General features: G+C 38.1%; 1 protein-coding gene across 3 annotated transcripts in view; it reads left to right on the forward strand.

Annotated features, from left to right (window-relative positions):
- METTL8 (methyltransferase 8, tRNA N3-cytidine) overlaps positions 1-17938 on the forward strand; it is a 120121-nt gene that overhangs the window by 91360 nt on the left and 10823 nt on the right. For all 3 annotated transcript variants that reach the window (XM_074215725.1, XM_074215724.1, XM_074215726.1), the window contains 2 exons: positions 6790-6853; positions 10627-10766. In XM_074215725.1, coding sequence (XP_074071826.1) covers positions 6790-6853; positions 10627-10766 — 204 coding nt within the window. The remainder of the gene's footprint in view (positions 1-6789; positions 6854-10626; positions 10767-17938) is intronic.

The following is a 17938-nucleotide window of genomic DNA, read 5'->3' on the forward strand; positions in this document are numbered from 1 at the left end:
TATACTACATATCATAAGAAAGTATAATAGTGGCTGGTCCATCATGTCCACCTGAAGAGAGGGTAAAGAGCATAAAGGCAGAAAAGTTTAGACCAGTGACTTGCAACCTGAGGTCAGTGGAACTCTGATTTTTGGAAGGTGTCTATAAATTCATATGCTGATCCATAAGTAAACAAGCAGGCCTTTTGTTAACTGAGTATGTTTCAGAATATGTATTACTATTTGTAAACATTTAGGTATTATTGTAATAACACATTCACTTAAAAGCATCACTGAGTTGAGTAACTTTCTGTAATACATTTTCTTAACTGGTAGTTATTGTTAATGTAGTTATATTATGTGGAAGCCCATGAAATTTTTTTGACATTACAAAATGGGATTGGGAAGGTTTACTCTATTTAATCATTAATATTAGAATCGTAATACTTGAAAATCTTCTGGAGAGGCAGATATGCATGTGCTTTCAATATGCTGTCTTTAGTATCATGCCAGATACCCATTATTAAGTACTATCCTAATGAATTTCAGAATATAATAACTGGTTTTATTAACCATTCAGAAAAATCTGTCCCATCAACCAAAGGACTGATTGCTGAGAGTTAGGAAGCCAAGGACTGGAATAGATGGAGAAAATAATCTCAGCTAACTAGTGTGTGACTCTCACTTTAGTCTTCGTTTGCTTTTTTTTTTAACCAGCCCTGTTCATCACACATTAACTTATTCTGTTAGATCTTATATTGAATGCAAATCCCTAGAGCTATAGAATGAGTATTGTGTGTGAACATAATATTTATTCATCCTCCAGAAACATGGAGGTGTGTAACAGGAGCCTGGTGGAGATTTTGCTAAATGCATATTTGTGCATCTATTTCATAGAATCACAGGAGCATTGATTTAGAACTATTAGAGACCTCAACTCCCTTGTTCTATAGAAGAGGAAACTGAGGTCCAGAGCAAAAATTGAAAAACTTGTTCAAAGTCACACAGAGTGAAAATTAAACCCCAGTGATTTTAGATACAGTGATTGAATGACCTCTCTAGGTAGATAAAAGTTTTATTATGAATCTCAAGGGTTTTTATTATCAATTTATTAGTATTTACTTATTAATTATTATCCTTATAACTTTCTCTGTGTGATTTATAATTCATTGCTCCAAAACTGCTTGTTGCCTCCTGCCCTCTGAGCTAGGCCTTATTCATACCATTTATCTGACCTGTTTCCCCTTTCTTTACCTAATCATGTCCCTTGCTCTTTCAAAACTGATATCCTCAGTGAAATCTTCCCTAGTTAACCAGTCTTCAGGAACCTTCCTAAAATTTGTGTGACCCTGGGCAAGTCACTTACTTTCTTTTTTGCCTCAGTTTCCTCATCTGTAAAATGAGCTGGAAAAGGAAATGGCAAACCACTCCAATGTCTATGCTAAGAAGGCATCTGAAAGGATTACTAGGAATCATTATCTTATCTTCCCCCAGCACCTACCCTGGTTCCTTTTACTTGTTGCCTCTGAAGTTTCATGTCACTGCCTCCTTCCCTCTCCTCCTGACTGCTTGGCTACTTCCTTTCTGAATTATCATCATGGCCCACTCCCCATGGTTCTATTCCAGACTCTCTTCCCTTTTCTTTTTGTCCTTTCTTTTGGTGATCCCCTTAGGTTCTATCTTAAGATCATGTGTTTTTGGACATCTTGTGTTTGAGAGTCTAACTAGTAGAAATCTAGAAGGTAATGACAGATGTAGAACAGGACCTCAGAAGAGACTGGGGAGGGCTGGATATGTAGATCTGGGAGTCATCTACCTGGAGATGAGAGTCAAGTCCACATGAACTGAGATCATCAGTTAAGAGACTGTTGAGAGGCAAGGAGAACCCAAGACAGAATACCGAGAGATCTAAATTCTTTTGTTTTTCAGTCATTTTTCTTCATAACCCCACTTGGGGTTTTCTTGGCAAACATGCTGGAGGGACTTAGCATTTCCTTCTCCAACTCATTTTACAGATAAGGAAACTGAGGCAAACAGGGTTAAGCAACATGCCCAGGGTTACTCAGCTAGTAAGTGTATGAGGCTGGATTTGAACTCAGGTCTTCTTGACTCCAGACCTGTCCCTTTACCACCTAACTACCCTAAATTCTGTGATCCTGAAAGTTGTAATACTGATAAATCATCCTGATGTTATAATTATGGATGACATCTATATAGTGATTTAAGATTTGTAAAACAATCAACAAACATTTATGAAGCACCTGCTATGTAATAGGTACTGGGCTAAGTGTTAGGGATATAGAAAAAAACAAAAGACAGTTATGGACCCCAAGAAACTTACAATTAACAACATAATATAATCTAAAATACTTTGAGCCTCACAATGATTGTGATAAATTATTACCTTCATTTTTACAGGTGAAGAAAGGGTAAGCCTAAGGTCTAAGTGTCAGAATTGGTTATTTAAATCTAGATTTTCCTGACCCAGGACTGGCTCTTTATTCACTTTACTATGTTTTCTCTCATTGCATATTCAGACAGATAATATTTTAGTTTTATCCCCTTGCAGATGCCCAAGAAATCCTTTTACTACTTGCCCTGGGCTTTGAATGGGATTGCTTCATTAAATTGTAACCAGAATTACTGGAATAACTGGTACAGCTTCCCCAGTTGACCATCTTCATTCTTTTAGTCATTTGTCAAACATTTAGTAAGTTGCCATGACAAAAATAACAACAGCAACAAAACAATGTCCCTATCTTCCACAAATCTACGTCTTTCTAGAAGATACAGCAAAGACACAGTTAAGTAAATACTAAATGATTAAAATAAGAGGGGGAATACTAATAGCTGAAGAAATCAGAAAGGCTTTGTGTACAAGATGGCACCTGTGAAGAATAAAACTAAGAATCCTGAGAGGTAGAGATGAGAAGGGTATGTATTCCAGACTTAGGGAATGACCAGCAGACTCAAAGGAAGAGAGATGAGTGTTGAGTTTAGGGGAACAGCTAGTAATACAGTAGGAGTGGAACATAGAATGTCTGAAAGAGACAATACAGAATTAGTCTGGAAAGGGACTAGATTGTTGCCCGCAATGGAAATAGGGACATCTTGGGGAGGAAGGAATTTAGGGGCGGAAATTATGAGTTATGTTTTAGATGCCAGCCAGCAGGACAGACAGATGGGCAGGCATGAGCCTGAAGTTGATTGGGGAATTACATGCCAAATGCAACTCATTTGAACTGAGAAGTTCATTATAGAAGACTGCCCAGGACAGATGTTTTTTTTTGGGGGGGGGGTTAGGTTTTTGCCAGGCAAATGGGGTTAAGTGGCTTGCCCAAGGCCACACAGCTAGGTAATTATTAAGTGTTTGAGACCGGATTTGAACCCAGGTACTCCTGACTCCAGGGCCCAGTGCTTTATCCACTGCGCCACCTAGCCGCCCCCCCAGGACAGAGTTTTTAAGAAGAATCACCTAGTAATTAGACAGTCACTCAATGGCAACCTTTATCTATATCATAGAAGGCTTATTTAATCATTTAAGGTCATACTTGACAAAGCAAAATGTTAAATTAATTCCCCCCCCAAAAAATATTCTAGTACCCATGGGCAGAATATATAATTGCCAAAGTCATAATTAGTTATAATTTTTTGCCTATTGATTATATGTCTCCACTGCCTTGAGTTATAATGTTATTGTATAAAATTAGCTCAGAGTAAAGGCTATGAAAAATTTCCACAAAAGTCATTTATTTGCTAATTGCTACAACACACCCAAGGCATTTTAGCTTTTTGACTAAAGGTCTATTTTTTGAGGAGGAAAAAGAGATGCATAATCTTGTTTACAAAGCTAATGTCTTACTTAATGGTATATCCATATTTTTGTTTTTGGACAAGGCTGTTTCTATGAGAAGGACTATAGAACATAGTGCTACAGCTGTATAGACAAGACCTTGCAGCCCCCATACCCAGGGGATAAGGATCCAGTTTCTGGTGCTACATGTTTGACATTATTTTTATTTTTAATGTTCATTAGTTCACCAACTCAAACAATCAATTATTAATGTCTTGTATATATTAGGCACTGTGAATAAAAAAAGTCTTTACCTTCAAGAACCTTGCATTCTAATGAGGGCAGGGGGTTGTACTTTATAGAGATATGTAAACATTCCCACATATGTAAACAGAAGATCATCTCAGAACAGAGAAAGCATTAATAACCAGGGGATTTGATTAGGTTGCCCAAGTTGAGCCTTGAAGAAAGCTAAGTCTTCTAAGGGGTGATGATGGGTGAAAAAGGGGTGGGTCGGGGGGGGTAGGGTTGAAGACAGTCTGCATAAAGGGAGATGAAAGGCTAAGTTTGAGTAATAGTTAAGTAACCAGTTGGGCTGGAGCATAAAGTATATGCAAGGAAGTCATGTGCATAGAAGTCCTGGCTTCTCTACCATTTCCAGACCATGACATGAGTCATGGTCACCTCACCTCCTTTCTCTCTCTCTTATTCTGTTCTTTGTGTTATCTTCCCTATTTGAAAGCAAGTTCTTTAAGGGCAGAGGCTGTTTTCCTGGCTTGTATTTATATCCCAAACCCTATTCCTAATGCTTACCCAGTAAGTACATGCCTCAACAATAGTATGTCTAAAACAAGCCTACATTTATATTCCTAAGGTTTTTTATTATTATGGGAGGGGTATAAAAACAAGAGAAAGGGAGGGGGAGCTTGAATAACTAAGGTTTTGATGATAAAATAGAAGTCCATGGACCTAGCTTGATTTCTATATCTCACATATATGTAAAAAACAGGGGTCATTTCTTGTGACTGATTTATGACCCTGATGCTCATTTTTTTTAGAGTTCTGGTATTGCCAACAAAATGGCAGTCATTTACAAACAAAAAACACAGTTTAAAAGGAACTCTTGAGGTTTTTCAAGCAAAACCATGATGAACTCAAAGAATCCCCCAAATACAGGCTTATATAAGCAAGAGGAAAAATGAAAACTGTGGTGAAGCATCTTGTAAGATGAACGATAGCCCCCAATAGCATTTCTAGTCATAAAAAACTCTGATAGCAAATCACCCCAGCCTTCTCCCTAAGCATTTTGTTTATAATGTCATTACATCCAGTACCAACTTGATCTGAAATGGATTTTTTTTAAAAACAGGCTTAGTTATTTTACTACCCTTAGGAGTAGTGCTTGTATTTCTTTTTGGAACAGTGGATGCAATGAATGTCTTAGAGTCAGGAAGATTTAAATCACATTCTACCTCAGACATTAGCTGTTTGACCCTGAGCAACGCACAAAACTTCTTTGTGTCCCAGTTTTCTAATCTGTAAAAATAAGGATAATAATAACTAGCTTCTACTTCTCAGGGTTGGATCAAATGAGATAATATTTGTTAAGCATTTTGCAAAACTTAAAGCATTCTGTAAATCTTGATTATTGCTAATATTATTTTAAAATGTTTTACTGAATAAGTTGGGCTGAAATTTATTTAAAGTGAAGGATTTTCCCAAAGAGGTCAGAGACAGAAATCTCCCATTTATGCCAAGATATTCATAATTGTACTTTTTTTGTGGGAAGCAAACTAGTTGCCCATTGACTGGGCAATGGCTAAATCATTCAATCAATCAGCAAATATTTATTAGCTGCCTTTTTTGTGCCAAACACTTTGCTTGATTCTGGGGGGCATATGAGTAAGTTGTGGTATATTAATACTAATGGAGTATTACTGAGTTGTTAAAAAAAATCCAAATATGAGAAATTGACAGAATCATGGAAGAACTTATGTGAACTGAAATAGAATAGAGTAAGCAGTTCTAGGAAAACTATTCACATTGACCACAACAATGGTTATGGAAAGAATAAAGCAAAACTGAACCTCATATGATTATAAAGACTCAATGACCCTGAAAAAGAGCTCAGAAAATGCCCCTTCCTTCTTTGGTTGTAGATAGAGGTAAGGGATATCTGTAGAATCAAGCATATATTTTCTGATGTGGTTAGTAGGTCTGGTTTTGCTAAACTGCTTTATTCTTCCTTTTTTTTCATTTTTGTTCCAAGAGATGGCTAGAGGGTGGGAGGAATATATTCAGAAATGAATTGTGACATGAAATCAAAAGGTATCTATTTTTTTACAAGAAGAACTTGTATCAAAAATAATAATAAAGGGTTACACCTTGTTAAAAACTTTGAAAACCATTATATTAGAAAATATTACAGGATGATAGTAAATACTGTATGATAGACAAGTTGTATAGTTGTTAAAATACTGCAAAAATTCAGGGGGAAAAAGTCACCAAGAACTGGAATATTCAGGAAATTTTTTTTTATAGAGATGTTGGGAAATTAGAGTCAAACTTAGATAAATGAACTGTAGTAGAGAAGGCATTCCAACCTGGAGGAATGGTGTGATTGAACAAACCAACTCAGTGTGTGTGCATTCCTTTGAGAGGAAGGAAGAGGGGAATAAATAAAGGTGAAGTTTGAAGGCTAGACAGGTGTTCTTGAATGCCATTAAAAGGAGTTTAGATCAGTCTGTAGGTGGTAGGGAGCCATTGAAAGTAGTGCCAGTTCAAAAGTAATATGGGGAGAAAAAGAAGCAGCATTATTACTATTGCTAATCATTATTGTCACGTTTTATTGATGATAGTGATGATGATGCTAATGAAACCACATAAACAATAGGTCAGGGTCTGTCCCAAGCTGTATAAGAATTCCTATTAATAAGTCATACATGCAATTTCCTCTCTGTGTAGCTTGAATATATCTATGGCAACAACATAATTAGAGTGTTCCCTTGCTTTCATAGGAATGCTCCGGGGACCTTTCTTTACTGCTGTGATTTTGCTTCTGGAGCAGTAGAGCTAATAAAGGTATCTCTTTTATTGTCTTTATAGATTGAGATTCCCCCGTCCCCCACCCCCATCCAAAGCCTTAAGTATTGAGCTAAAATGAAATTTGTCCATTTTAAGCTACGTTTTTGATATTTCTGAGAAAAATATGGTGAACAAACAACTCCTGAAGATATCAACTCATTATTCTGATTCAATGTAATTGAAAAAACTTTTTATTAAATACTATTCATAGTGTCACAAATGAGAAGCAGTGTAGTAGAGTGGCTGGAGAGATAATTTCAGAGTTGGGGTGACCTGGGTTCAAGTCTTATCTCTGATATATTTTGACCCCAGGCAGCATAACATCCCCCTAACCCCCATGCCCAACAAAGCACTTAATATTTGAGTATCTGGGGGTCACTTCTCCATATAATTGAATTTCAAAGAAGGTATTCTTCTGCTTGGCAAAAGTCAATTGACTCACCAAGGGCTCCCACTACCTGTGAATTCACAGGTTCAGTCCAGACAAAATGTGGGATATGATGCAATGGGAATATGAAGACAAAAATGCCCTGTTCTGGTGGACATACAGCAAGGCAATTTGAAAAAAGGAAAAAGTACTAACAACTGAGGAAGAACGGAATGAGGAAATACTGAACTTTGGGCTTTTTTTTTTTTACAAGGCAGTGGGGTTAAGTGACTTGCCCAAGGTCACATAGCTAGGTGTTTGAGTGTCTGGGGTTGGATTTGAACTCAGATCCTCCTGATTCCTGGACCAGTGCTTTATCCACTGCACCATCTAGCTGCCTCAAAATACCAAACTTTGAGGGAAACTAGGGATTCTAGACAACTTGATGGTGCAATAATGAATTAGGAAGATCTGAATTCAAATTTAGTCTCAGGCAGTTATTAGCTGTGATCTTGGGCAAGTCACCATCTTTCTCTTAAGAGTTGTAAGTATCAAATAATATAATAACTGTAAAGTACTTAGCAAAGTGCCTGTCTCACAGTTATTTATAAATCATTATTGTTGCTTTTATTACTATTGTTATTCTAAGAGACAGTGAGGAAAAGTGAAATACTTTGCTTAGGATACAGATGGTCTTTGTGAAAGCATGAAGACACAATGGAACATCAAGTTTGAGGAACAGCACTTTGGCAGGAGCATTAATGATATGACCAAAGACCTTAAAATACTGGAAATTTTCAGGTCTATTGGATGCAAAGTAGGACACATATCATACCATCTTCTTATCCGTGAATAGATCATAGTATGCTAACCTTATTGTTCTGGCCCCCATACTTACAAAAAACAAAGAGAGAGAGAGAGAGAGAGAGAGAGAGAGAGAGAGAGAGAGAGAGAGAGAGAGAGAGAGAGAGAAACAGAAAGGAAGGAAGGAAGAAAGAAAGAAAAAGTAAAGTTAGAAATATCTTTTTTTCAAGGCACTGAAATGATCAAGATCTCCATGCAAAGTTAGGAAAAGGAAAAAAAAATAATGAGTCTGCTAGGGTCAGAAGACAAAGCCTGAAAACATGTATAATGACTACAATCATTTAAACTAATCAACCCCCCCAAAAAAACAGCCAGGATCTATATAATTGTAAAGACCATTTTGGGGTGTAAAAATGAGGAAAAATACTTTCTTCTCTTGAGAAAGAGGTAGAATGATTTCAGATGCAGGATGTTGCATGTAATCAAAAAGAGATATTTTTAAAGCCTTTAGCACAGTGTAGGTACTTAATAGGTCTTATATAAATGTTAGCTTTTATTCATTATTATTTCAATCATTATTATGTGCCATCAAACTCAGTTGCTTTTACTTTTGTCAAAAGGGAAAGTTAAGTGGGGGAGGGAGGTATCATTGAGTGTTAAAATTTTTTTTTTAGGGAGTGCCTAGGTGGCATAGTAGATAGAGCACCGGCCCTGGAGTCAGGAGGACCTGAGTTCAAATCTGGTCTCAGACACTTAATAATTATTACCTAGCTGTGTGGCCTTGGACAAGCCACTTTAACCCCATTGCCTTGCAAGAACCTAAAAAAAAAACTTTTTAAGTGTCTATAAAGGTGTTTAAAAGCAAAGGAAAGAAAGGAAAAGAAAAAGAGGCAAAGCCTGAAACAGTGAATAATCAAAGCCTTTATTTTTTCTATTGGGGTGAAGGGAGGGGTAGAGATGGGAGAAAGGGGCATAGAGTTGTGATTTTGTGGGTTTATGAGGAAGTCCTGCTATGGAAATTATTCCTACCATTACAGAGGAACTACTTAGGGTTTTGTTTGGGAGTGCTGATAGGTTGGAGGAAATTAGTAGTAGTTGTAGTAGTAGTAGTAGTAGTAGGGGTAGTGGATAGAATTCTGGGCCTGGAGTCAGGAAAACTCATCTTACTGAGTTTAAATCTTGCCTCTGACAAATCACTTAGCCCTGTTTTATCTCTATTTCTCATCTGTAAAAAAAGCTGGAGAAGGAAAATGGCAAATCAGTCCAGTATCTCCACTAAGAAAACCCCATATGGGATCACAGAGATGGACATGACTGAAATAACTCATCAACAACACTGATAGGTTAAGTAAATCACTTTAACCTAAATCTTCCTAATTCCAAGGCTGATCTTGTATCTACTATCCCAGACTTTCTGTTTACAGTTATCAAGAGTATGGAAAAGAGAAAGCATGGGCTTGTAACTTTTTCAGATCATAGTCAAGGGGGTAGCTTTTGTCATTGATCTCTTCCTCCACTTAGCAAGAATTCATTAAGGACCTGCTAATCTCCCTAAACACGGACCAAACTTCAACAAAACATTAAAGTTGAGAAAGCTTATCTTTTTCCCCACTTAATCGTATTTTATTTTTTTTATAATTACTTGCAAAGATAGTTTTTAGTGTTCTTGCTTATAAGATTTTGAGTTTCAGATTTTTCTCCCTTCTCCCTCCCTAAGACTACAAGCAATCTGTTATAGGTTATACATGTACAATCAAATTAAACACATTTTCACATTAGTCATGTTGTGAAAGGATAATCAGAAAGAGGAAAACCACTAGGAAGAAGAAAAAAGTGAAAATAGTATGCTTCCATCTGCATTCAGACTCCATAGTTCTTTCTCTAGACTTGGGTAGCATTTTCCAGCATGAATCTTTTGGGATTGTCTTTGATTACTGTATTGCTGAGAAGAGCTATTATAGCTGATCATTGTATAATGTTTCTATTACTGTATACAATGTTCTTCTGGTTCTGCTCACTTCATTTAGCATCATTTCAAGGAAGTCCAGAAAACTTGTCTTTAGGGCCACCAGACATTTCTTTTTCCCTAAAATATCAACTTGTAACTTGTATATCCAGTGCCCAAATATTCTCTTTCTCCAACCTAATAATCTGATCATTTAATTCTTGCTTCAGCCTGATATTTTAAACCTCTTTTAGACCCTTAAGACAAAAAAGAATGAATCTTTGTGCCATCTCAAACACAATGCTGCTGGCATGGGAAAAGCTTGTTGAGGCTCAGGAAAAGCATCTTGGGACCCCCCAAAAGCATATCATATAGGTGAAACCTGGTCAGTCATTTTGTGAGGACAGTCCTTTTCAGCCCAGAAAAGATTTTATTTTGAAGTTTAATTGACAAATGTCATTTCTGATGTTGAGGTTGAAGAAGCAGGAGGCCTGACCTGTAAATCAGGTATTTCTTAATTCTCTGAGGAAAGTTCCTCAGAAGAAATAAAAAAGATTTGACCTTTTAAATAATAGAAAACAACAAAGCAGCCCCACTGAAGGTCTGCTTAATAACTTTTGCATTCTTCATCTTTCTCTGCTTTCATCATGACAGGCCCACTCATCCTACAGCCCAGCCCAGTGTTCTGCCTTTGTTCATGATGTATGTGATGATGGCTTATCCTACCCTTTTCCAGATGGGATCCTGGATGTCATTCTCCTAGTCTTTGTGCTCTCTTCTATTCATCCTGACAGGTAAATGAAGACTAAAGGGCAAAGCAAATATGTTAAAGCTTTTTTTTTTTCCACTGGTGGTTTTCAGGAATATCAAAGTGAAATGACAATTCTTGAATTTATTATTTAGCAAGCTACATTATGTATAATGTGCCTTCTTTTAAATGCAGTTTTTTTCCCCTTTTCAGAATTTTAGAAAGAAACTGGTCAAACTACTTCATTAGTGAGCTTTCTGTCACTGTCAAAATGAAGTGAGCATATTCTAGCAAGACACATACCTATTAAAAGTGACAGTGCTTCAAGGAAATTACAAATTCAGAAACTGCCTAATAGGCTCCCCGGGGGTAGGGGGGAGATGAACATGGGAACAGCAAGTTGTTCTTGGAGATCAGAAACAAACATCCCTGATTTGGCATCCTATCAATGGTTCATAAGTAGAGACCACTCATCCATATGGGTTCACAAAGGTTGGTAGTTGGGCTTCTGAGGGAAAAAAAAGAAGCCAACAATGGATTACTTGGATGTGTCATCTTAATCCGTGTGGGACCTAAGATGCCTGTTGTTCCCATTAGAGAGTTTAGCTAAACTTCCTGTTCTTATAGTTTTAGAGAATAATATTCTCTGTGAGGAAGGAAAAAACTCTATAAGAACACTTAAATTTAGGGGTGGCTAGGTGGCATAGTGGATAAAGCACTGGCCTTGGAGTCAGGAATACCTGGGTTCAAATCCAGTCTCAAACACTTAATAATTACCTAGCTGTGTGGCCTTGGGCAAGCCACTTAACCCCATTTGCAAAAACCTAAAAAAATAACACTCAAGTTTATTATTTAACTCCCTTTGTCACATCTCACCATGTTAGGAAGGTCAAGGTAAGCACATGGGAAGTTTCTCAAGATTTGCCCAAAATAAGGGGTGGAGCCAAGATGGCGACATGAAGGGATTGAGTCTTAGGAGCTCTCTGATAAAACTCACCACCTAAGGACTCTAACTAAACTTTCGAGAGACAGAACCCACAAAGGGACCCAGTGAGGCAGTTCTCCTACTCAAGGTAACCTGGAAAAGAGCAGAAAAACTCTGCTCCCCCAGGGTCGGAGGGGCAGCAGGCCAGAGGGGTGGCCCGCCAGAGCCAAAGAACTTCAGCCTCCGGGAGGTAGCCCCAGGGCGCTGGGAGCCAAGCTCTCAGCAGCGGGGAAGTCTCCTGAGCTGCACCCCGAGGAGCACCAGGCACAAAGTGGGGGGACAGCAGGGGACCTCTGCCAGAGCAAGCTCGTGGAGCCCAGCTCTCAGAGCACACAGCCAGCAGCTTGGTCTTTCTGCAGCCCAGACCCAGAAACAGAAGCAGGCGGAGCCTGTAAGCAGGAGCCCCCAGGGCATGAGCCCCTTGAACCTAGGGAGGGGAGTAAAGAGAGACTGCGGAGCTCTGTCCTCTGCCCCTGGAACAGGACTCTGGGACTGACCACATTCAGATCCTGATTGCAGTCTAGGCCCCCCCACCTCAGCCCTGTGGCAGAGCGGGGCGCTTATGGTCATTCACAGACCAGGAGGGAGGACAGAACCTCACACACTGAGACCCTTGTGGGAGTGTCCCAAAAGCTCAGGAAGCACCCCCAAAAAGCAGGCTTAGGCTGGGAAAATGAACAAAGAAACAAGAGGAAGACCATTGAGAAATATTTTGCAAATGAGCCCAAGAAGGATCAAAATACTCAGTCTGAAGATGAGGAAGCACAAGCTCCTGCATCTAAAGACTCCAAGAAAAACAGAAATTGGGCTCAGGCTATGATACAGCTCAAAAAAGACTTTGAAGATCAAATGAGGGAGTTAGAAGAAAAACTGGGAAAAGAAAGGAGAGAGATGCAAGAAAAACATGAAAATGAAGTCAGCAGCTTAGTCAAGGAAATCCAAAAAAATGCTGAAGAAAATAGCATGCTAAAAATCAGCTTAGATCAAATGGATAAAACAGTTAAAAAAGTTATTGAGGAGAAGAATGCTTTAAAAAGCAAAATTGGCCAGATGGAAAAAGAGATAAGAAAACTCTCTCAGGAGAATAAATCCTTCAGACAAAGAATAGAATTCAGGGAGATTGATGAATTTACCAGAAATCAGGAATCAATACTTCAAAACCAAAAAATTGAAAAATTAGAAGAAAATGTGAAACATCTCATTGAAAAAACAACTGATATGGAAAACAGACTTAGGAAAGATAATTTGAAAATTATTGGAATACCTGAAAGTCATGATCAGGAAAAGAGCCTTGACATCATTTTCAAAGAATTACTACAGGAAAATTGCCCTGATATTCTAGAAGCAGAGGGCAAAATAGAAATGGAGAGAATCCACCAATCCCCCAGAGAAAGAGATCCCCAAAAACCAACCCCTAGGAATATTATAGCCCCCAAGTCAAAGAGAAAATATTACAAGCAGCCAGAAGGACACAGTTCAAATATTGTGGAGCTGCAGTCAGTATCACACAGGACTTAGCAGCAGCTACATTGGAAGCTCGTAGGGCTTGGAATACAATATACCAGAAGGCAAAAGAGCTTAGAATGCAGCCAAGAATGAACTACCCAGCAAGGCTGAATGTCCTCTTCCAGGGAAAAAGATGGACTTTCAATGAACCAGGGGAATTTCAAAGGTTCCTTTTGGAATGGCCAGAGCTGAACAGAAGGTTTGATCTTCAGATACAGGACTCAGGTGAAGCATGGAGATTGGAAGAGAGGGGGGAAATATGAGGGACTTAATGAGGATGAACTGCATGTATAGAAAAATGATATTGATAATATTCATTTGAACCATCTCAGTTAATAGAGCAGGTAGAGGGAGCTTTTATAATTGAAACACAGGAGAAAGCTGAATTCGAAGATAAAATATGGTGTAAAAATGGAGTCAATAAGAAAAAAAGGGAAATGGAATGGGAGAAAGAAAAAGGAGAGGGGGAATAGTCCAAGCTATTTCACATAATAAGATTTTTTTTATTACATTGAGCTATTGCAATGATATGGAAGGGGGGAGGCAAGGGGGAATGAGGGAACCTTTGCTCTCATCAGAGGTGGCTAGGAGAGGAAACAGCAGGTATACTCAATGGTGTATAGACAACTGGAGTAAGAAGGAGGGGGGAGCAGGGGGAAGGGGTGGGGATGTGAATAAAGGAGGAGAGGATGGACCATGGGGGGACAGTGGTCAGATATAACACATTTTCTTTTTTTACTTCTTGCAAGGGGCTGGGATTGGATGGCCTGCCCAGGACCATAGGGTCAGGTGGATTCTGGGCCTAAGGGGTGGTATGGGGGCTCAGGGCTTCTTGGCCCCAGGACCAGGGATCTGTCTGCTGCGCCACTCAGCGACCCTACAGCAGAGTCAGAGTGAAAGGAGAGAGAAAATATAGTACATGGTAGTGGAGAAATAAGAAAGGAGGGAGTTGCGATCAGCAATGGCAACATTGGAAAAATATGGAAGTAACTTTTGTGATGGACTTATCATAAAGAATGTGATCCACTCACGACAGAGTTGATGGTGTTGGAACAAAGACTGAAACACATTTTTTGTATTATTATTTGGGGGAGGGTGCAGGGCAAATGGGGCTGGGTGGCCTGCCTGGGGCCACATAGCAGGGTGATCATTGGGTGTCTGGGGCCAGATTCAGACCAGGTGCTCCTGGCTCAAGGGCCAATGCTCTGCCACCCAGCCACCCCTACTATTATTACTATTTTATTTTATTTTGGGTCTTTTTTTTTCTTCTTTTTGGTTTTTGCAGGGCAGTGGGGATCGGGTGGCTTGCATGTCACATGGCTGGGTGATTATTGGGTTTACGAGGCTGGATATGGACTCGGATGCTAGTGGCTCCAGGGCTGGTGCTTCGTCCATTGCACCACCTGGCCATACCTACAATTATTACTATTATTTTTTTAATTTTAATTTTTTTTCTCCCCCTTTACTTTTTTTGCCCACGCAAGTCTATCTATATTCATGGGGGAGGGGTATTTTGTTTACTTGTAAACAAGTATATTTTATTAATGTAAAGAAAAACATTTGTACAAAATGAGAATAAAAATAAATTAAAAAAAAAGATTTGCCCAAAATAAAGACTGGTATGCTTGACACACATATGCTTAACTTGAAGCACCCTGAGTTGGTGACCATCTTCCTTTTACAAAGAAGCTAGAGTTTCTGGTTTAAGAAACTTGGCCCTTTCCTATATAGTTCATCCCTTCTTAACTTTTTCTTCAGAGATCATCACCAATAAGAATGGCAAACTGAACTCAAAACCAGATTCCTATGTGAAAGTAAAAATCCTTAGGTTTTGGAGCAAGGGAACTTTCATGTGGGTCTGTCAGATACACTTTAACACTAGGAAACTGCTATTTTATCATAGTTTCTGTAGATTATTTTTTTCCATTAATCCACCCAATGGTGACTTTTTCCAGGTCCTAGTTAGATGATACAATCTATGTTATTTTGTCTCCCAGTATAAATAGTCAAAAGATGAAGTGAGAGGATAAGGAGGAAGATTTTCTATTCTATTAAGTAGGAAATGTTTGAATTTTAGATAACAACCAAGAAAGAACATTTGAAATTATTTTGGTCTAAATAATGATTTGGTTTGGATATACAATAACAGATTTAACAGGAAAAACTTTTCACAGTAGAGTACATTAATTTTTTTTAAATTCAGTTTCATTCAAGCATGATATTAATTTATTTTTGCCTTCCAGAGAAGCTTTTTTTTTTTTTTAATGACCATGGACCAGGGTCCAGAAGAAAAATTGCTACTTGATTATTTTAAAGACCTGGGTAATTCTACCATGAGCAGCTAAGTGGTCCATAATGTGAAAAGCAACAGGGTCAAAGTCAGGAAGACTCAGCTCCCTGAGTTCAAATTTGGTCTCAGGCATTTCCTAGCTGTGACCATGAGCAAGTCACTACCTTCTTTTGCCTCAGTTTCCTCATCTATAAAATGAGCTGAAGAAGGAAATGGAAAACTATTCCAGTATCTTTGCCAAGAAAATTGCCATATGGAGTCATGAAGAGTGAACGACAAAAAAAATCTACTAGGTCCTGAACCCTTAAACCCAGAGAACTTGCTGTAAAATCCCAGTAAGTTTCATGATAAGAACTTGACCACATTCATTTATGGGCTTTAAGTTCAACAAGAGACAAAAGCAGAACAATAAGTTCAGGTGAACTAGGAGAAAAGAAATTTGCATTTTGCTTTCTTTGTCTCCATATCTCTCTCTTTCTCTCTCTGACCATCCTTAGAGCCAATTCTTTTTTTTTTTTTTTTTTTTTGGCAAGGCAATGGGGTTAAGTGGCTTGCCCAGGGCCACACAGCTAGGTAATTATTAAGTGTCTGAGGTCAAATTTGAACTCAGGTACTCATGACTCCAGGGCTGGTGCTCTATCCACTGTGTCACCTAACCCCTAACCACCCCCTTAGAGCCAATTCTAAAGCTTCATTGTTATCCAAAAATGAAAAGAAATTCTGCTCAACTTTATTCACAATGATAGGTCTTATTCAATTTATTTTAATTCTGCAAAGTTATTGAACACTTGCTTTATGCAAGGTACTGGGGATGCAAAGATAAAAATGTAAAGTCCCTGTCCTCAAGGAGTTTACATTCCACTGGGGGAGCACAATATACTTATAAAAAAGTAAACTCAAAATCATGTCCAGTAATTTCAGAAGGGAGACAGTGCAAATAAAGGGAAGGTCAAGAAGGCCTCTTGCTGAAGGTAGTGCCTGAACTGTGCTGTGAAAGATACTTCCCTACAAAGTCTGGAATCCAGACTAATGGGTACAAAAGACTGAGGAAAACTTTGGAAAAAATGGATAAATATTAGAATGTTTAGCTTGGTTTGTTTGTTTTTCATTTTAGTTCAGTATGTGGGTTTTAATCAATAACTTCATGCATCATATTTTTCTTAACACATAACCTCCTAAGACTGAAGTGGTGTTTTAAAATGTTAGGCATGTTTTTTTAAAAAGCCTAAATTATCATTATCAGAGACTGTGGAAAAACATACAATTTGAAAATAGTCTATAATATAATAAAGCAACCCCAGAAAATCCTTTCCTTCTAACTTTACATATACTAAAGTTCCTCCCTCCCACCCCCACAACATTTTAAAAAAACAAACCACATAACTCTTCACCTAAAAGCCATAAAACTTCACTTAACTCTGCTATTCCAACCATAGCTCTCTGTGTCTTGTATTTCATAGTTAATTTCTCAAATTCAATATAGTTGAGCTCAACAATTCAGATGCAGATAATTCTTCAGTCTATATCCCCAATCCTGTCCTAACAATCTCTTTCCAGTCTTATAACTTCTAACATCATCTAAAGCTTAACCACAAATTGAATTCATTAACATACCGAGACAAAAATTTCAAATATGCAAACCACATATTGGAAGTCGCCACTTGGATACTCACAAAATCACAGAATTTTAGAGTTTGAAAGGCATTAAGGGCCATCTAATTCAACAGATAACCCCAAAAGTAATCCCCACAATAATATAAATGACAAGTAGTCTGTCCAGCCACAACTTAAAAAGATTTCTGGTGAAGTCTTTCCTCTACACTTTGAAATTAATTTGTAGAACTAGGTCCCATCAGTAAGAGCACCTTTGCTGATTTGAGAAACATAGAATTTGAAGATGGAAGATACCTGAGAGATGATCTAGGCTACCCATCATTTTTTTTTTTTTTTTGGCAAGGCAATGGTGTTAAGTGATTTGCCCAAGGTCACACAGCTAGGTAATAGTTAAATTTCTGAGACTGAATTTGAACTCAGGTCCTCCTGACTCCAGGGTCAGTGCTCTATCCACTGTGCCACCAAGCTGCCCCCTGCCACTTATCATTTAACAAAGAATGCAAATGACCACACAGCAGTTACCAGTATAGTTTGAATTGAACCTGAGGACAGAGTCTTTCAATTTAGAAATCCTAACTATTAATTCATACTTGTTATTGCAATATTACAATATTAAATTACAGGGTGTTCAAGATGAAGCAATATGTCTTAGGTAATTAACTTCCAAACTGTTTTGCTAAAGATAAAAATTCATGCCATTAAAAAGAATCTGATAATAGTATCTAATGGATTTATTGACCCAGGACAAAGTAAAAAATGCATTGAATGTCTCTTTAGTCTAAAAATAGGCTTAATCAAGGATAACTTGCTTTTTGACCCTGAC

This window comes from Macrotis lagotis, chromosome 1 (genome assembly GCF_037893015.1).
Source record: "Macrotis lagotis isolate mMagLag1 chromosome 1, bilby.v1.9.chrom.fasta, whole genome shotgun sequence".
Classification (NCBI taxonomy): Eukaryota; Metazoa; Chordata; class Mammalia; order Peramelemorphia; family Peramelidae; genus Macrotis; species Macrotis lagotis.